This window comes from Protobothrops mucrosquamatus, unplaced genomic scaffold (genome assembly GCF_001527695.2).
Source record: "Protobothrops mucrosquamatus isolate PMUCROS unplaced genomic scaffold, P.Mucros_1.0 scaffold1074, whole genome shotgun sequence".
NCBI classification, from domain to species: domain Eukaryota; kingdom Metazoa; phylum Chordata; class Lepidosauria; order Squamata; family Viperidae; genus Protobothrops; species Protobothrops mucrosquamatus.
In genome coordinates this window covers 278,408-282,227 of record NW_015387302.1, presented here as the reverse complement: position 1 = coordinate 282,227, position 3,820 = coordinate 278,408, and the positions used below count along the sequence as shown (strand labels likewise).

The window sequence follows — 3,820 nt, the reverse complement described above, 5'->3', positions numbered from 1 at the left end:
GCCCAGAATTTTGTAGGTTATTATTTCTGCAACAAATGATCACTGAAAACCAGCCTGCTGAAATGTTCTTGTGTTTTGCCCTGTGCAGATTTATGTGGTGTGGCTGATATTTACAAGCTAACAGAGGGCCCAATCCACCCCCAGCTGTTCTCTTACGCAGTGGCCTCATTGATTTCTGTGAAACTTGCGCAGGAGACATGCTTAGTGGATTGAGTTCCCAAATTTTAAAAAGAAAAATAAAGCTAATAGAGAGATAGAACAAGCAATTGCATGTGCAAGTAAAAAGAAGGGTTTTTTTATATAGAATTTGTGACAGTTTCTTATTCAAAGAAACAAACAACAGTACAACAGAAAAAAAGAAGTATGGTCGATGATCAACAACATGCGAAATTCTTAAACAAGAAAATGGTACAAAATAGAAGTTACCATACATGTCCAGCATGCAGGATTAATATTTTTAATGCAGATTTTTTTTGTATTTTTTTTCCTATATAATCAAGCAGGCAATAAAACTGAGGAGGCTTCTGTCTCTCCCTCTCTTTAATTTCCTTTCCTATTTTACTAGCTCACATGGTTAAGTCCCATCTCAATTCTGTTCCTTTTTTTTCAAAGCAGGCAATCTATGAAAAACCTGCATATATTGTCCTTGCTCCTTTTCCAGGCTACTGATGCACTTCCCCCCTTCGCCATGTGTTCTTCCGTTTTATAGGAACTCCAAAGTGGGTATTCTAGATGGCTTGTCCGGTGCCCGTCCCTTTGTTTTGCAAAGTCCAGGATAAAGTTCTACAAGCAAGCAATTAAGTTGTATAAAAAACTTTTACCAGGCCTTTCCTTCCCCCTCCCCACCTATCTCTCTCCCCTCCCACAAAGCCCCCTTTGGCTATCAAGAGGGCCCCGATTAAGAGGAAAAGTTGCACCCTTCTTCCCCTTCTGCCCTTCGGAATTAAGCTAGAACCACAAGATGCTGCCGCTGCAGAGGTTCCCCCACAGTCCCGGCCTGGAGGAAGCCCACCCTTCCCAGGCCTCGCAGTCATTCTTCTGACACTTTTTCTCAACCTTAATCTCTCGCTGCTGCTCGGGAGGGTAGATGGATGGAGATGTCAGTGGAGGGGGAGAAGGGAAACGAGTGGGGAGTGGGTGAGTGAGTGGGCGGGCAGGTAAGGGGTCTTGTTTTTTTAAGGACTCACATGAAGAACTCGGGAGAAGACGGGTTGTCGCTGGTGGATCCAGCCTCTCGAAAACCATTGCTGGCCAGTTTCTCGCACTTGAGCTTGTAGGCGTCTCTTTCTCTGGCCAGCCGGGTCACTTCTTGCTTGAGCTGTTCTACCTGCTGAAGCAGTTGGGTCTTCTCGTTCTCCAGGTGATGTTTCTGCTGGACCCGCTTGTACCTGCAAGACTGGGCGTAGCCGCGGTTCTTCAAGGTCCGCCTCTTCTGCTTAAGGCGGATCACTTCGTCCTTGGTGAAGCCCCTCAGGTGCCTGTTGAGCTCCCGCACCGACATGGAGACCAGCTGGTCGTCGGAAAACCGGTCCTCCACGCTGCTGGAAGAGGAGGCGGAGGAGGAGGCGGAGGAAGGGTGAGGAGGGTGCGCGTTCTGCATCTGCTGGGATGAACTGGAAGAAGTGGAGGGCGTAGGAGAGGCCTGGTGATGGTGCGGGTGGTGGTGGTGATGGTGCGGGTGGCCGGCGCCGGACATGTCTTCGTGGGGGATCCCTCCGTATTGGTGGTGGGGGTGGGGGTGGGGGTGGTGATGGGGATGGTGGTGGTGGTGGGCAGCGGCGGCCCGGAAGCTCTCGAAGCTCTGGAGCTGCTGGGGCACTTGGTGGGACCCGATGAGGGCTTCCACGGCGTCCTCCGGCGTCAGGTTGAGCGTCTCCGGGTTCATCTGCTGGTAGCTGTTGGCCATCCAGTAGAGGTCCTCCAGGTGCGTCTTCTGCTCGGTGGGGCTGAAGCTGGGCGAGGAGGGCACCGAGCTGCAAGGGGTGCTGATAGGGGTGGAGGACACCGAGCCAGCCGGCTGGAGACGCGTGCAGTGCCTGCCCGAGCGATCGGGTCGGCCGAGCGGCTCCTTCTTCACGTCAAATTTCATCAGGTCGAAGTCGTTGACGTACTCCATGGCCAGGGGGCTGGTGGGCAGCTCGGGGCCGATGCTCAGCTCGGCAGCCATCGCGCCGCGCAGCGGTAGGAGCGCCTCCCCTCCGGCTGGAGACGGCGACGGAGAGAGAGGGAGGGAAAAGCAGGAGGATCTCGCCGCTTCGTCGCCCTCACGCCAGGGCCTCGGCTTTCTCGCGGCCAGCCAGTCCGAAGAAAACTTTTCTTCTCTGCTTCTGCTGCTGCTGCTGCGCGCCGCCGAGGCCGGGAGCCGCCGAGCCTAGCAACCCGGGAGACACGAGCACCCAAGGCTGCTGCGGCCGCTCTGCTGGTTGCTGGTTGCTGCTGCTGCTGCTGCTGCTGCTTTCGCCTTCTCTCTAACGGAGACCGCAGCGCTGTGCAAAAGAGAAAAAAAGAAGGAAAAAAAAAAAAAGAAGAACAGGCAAGGCAGCTTGCCCGATTTGCTTTCCTGGCCAGTAACCCGTTGGCAGAAGGAAGAAAAATCCTGCGAGGCGGATTGAGCTGCTGCTGCTGCTGCTTCTGTGCTGCTGCGGTGCCCCCTTCCCCCTTCGGGGAGAGGGGGGGGAAATATTTCGCTGGGTTTCAAAAACAATTATAACTCTCTGGCTCTTTCTTGCTTTTGTTTGTAAGTCCGGCTCTTTTTTCAGCCCGCCGCGGCGGCGATTCCCGAGCAACTTTTTGCTCGCTCGGCAGCTTGGCGAAAGGTGGGTGATTGGCTGCCGTCAGGATCGCGCTGGGAAAGGGGAGGGAGGGGAAGAAGGAAAGGGGGGGAAGGCGCCCCACCACCTCCTCCTCCGCGCTCGGCTCGCAGCCGCAGCCTCCAGCGCTGGAATGGAACAGCTGTGATTCGCCCGAGCCTCCCCACTTGGTGCCTTATATTGTTTCCCTCGCTGACACTCAGGCAAAGGGGCCGGGCCGGCAGAGCGCGTCGACCAACCGCCGCTCGGACCTTGAGTTCCTGGGGTAGCCGGGGGCGGGGCCTTTCCTGAAAGAGAGTGACAGCTCCCAGCCAGTCAGCTGACGAGCAGCTGGAGGAGAAGCCCGCGGAGCGGAGTTCCAGCTGCGCTGGTTGTGCTTTGTGGCTTTCATCTTCCCGAGTCTCAGCTCGGCCGTTGCTCCCCTCCGCAGTTAGGAAAGGTGCCTTGGCCCTGCTTTCTTTTTCACGCGCGCGCGCGCGCGCGCACACACACACACACACACACACACACACACACACACACACACACACACACACACACACACACACACACACACACACACACACACACACACACACCGCCCTACTTCCTCCCCATTATATGGAAAGGTTATTGGCATTCTTGTTATTAATAATGCGGTCGCTTTTCTTCCTGGCCTGCAAAGAGTGATTTTACAGCCCAGGAAAAGAAGGGGGTAATAATAATAATAATAATAATAATAATAATAATAATAATAATAATAATAATAATAATAATAAATGTGGCAGTTTTACTCCTTCGGAAGGGAGGCGGGAGTTTAAAGTTCCCATAAAGTGAAAGCGGGGTCCCGCTCGCACGTGTGTGTGTGAAGGCGGGCCCAGAGGTAACGAAGCGACGAGGAGAATGGTTTTACCCTGGAATTCTCTCCATACTTTTGGATGTCCCCCTGAGCGCCCGGAGAGGTGGAGAGTTGCCTCCCCAGTTCAGTCAGTCGCAACGAAGTTGTGACTCTACAAAATAAAAGCTGGAGC

At 54.1% G+C, this 3,820-nt stretch overlaps 1 protein-coding gene across 1 annotated transcript; it reads right to left on the bottom strand.

Annotated features, from left to right (window-relative positions):
- Window positions 1-266: 266 nt before the first annotated feature.
- On the bottom strand, window positions 267-2,167 carry MAFB (MAF bZIP transcription factor B). Its single transcript, XM_015820133.1, has 2 exons — window positions 1,188-2,167; window positions 267-783 (listed from the first exon to the last, which is right to left on the bottom strand). Exons 1-2 carry the CDS (start codon window positions 2,165-2,167, stop codon window positions 729-731), a joined length of 1,035 nt encoding a protein of 344 aa, XP_015675619.1. The 3' UTR covers window positions 267-728.
- Between the last annotated feature and the right edge of the window lie 1,653 nt (window positions 2,168-3,820).

What these genes read in the sequence shown, in the direction of transcription:
- MAFB (XM_015820133.1), bottom strand. Translation starts at nt 2,167, where the DNA reads ATGGCTGCCGAGCTGAGCATCGGCCCCGAGCTGCCCACCAGCCCCCTG. An exon ending in TCTTCTCCCGAGTTCTTCAT is followed by an intron (nt 784 to 1,187) that starts GTGAGTCCTTAA and finishes GCTTGCTTGTAG; the next exon opens with AACTTTATCCTGGACTTTGC.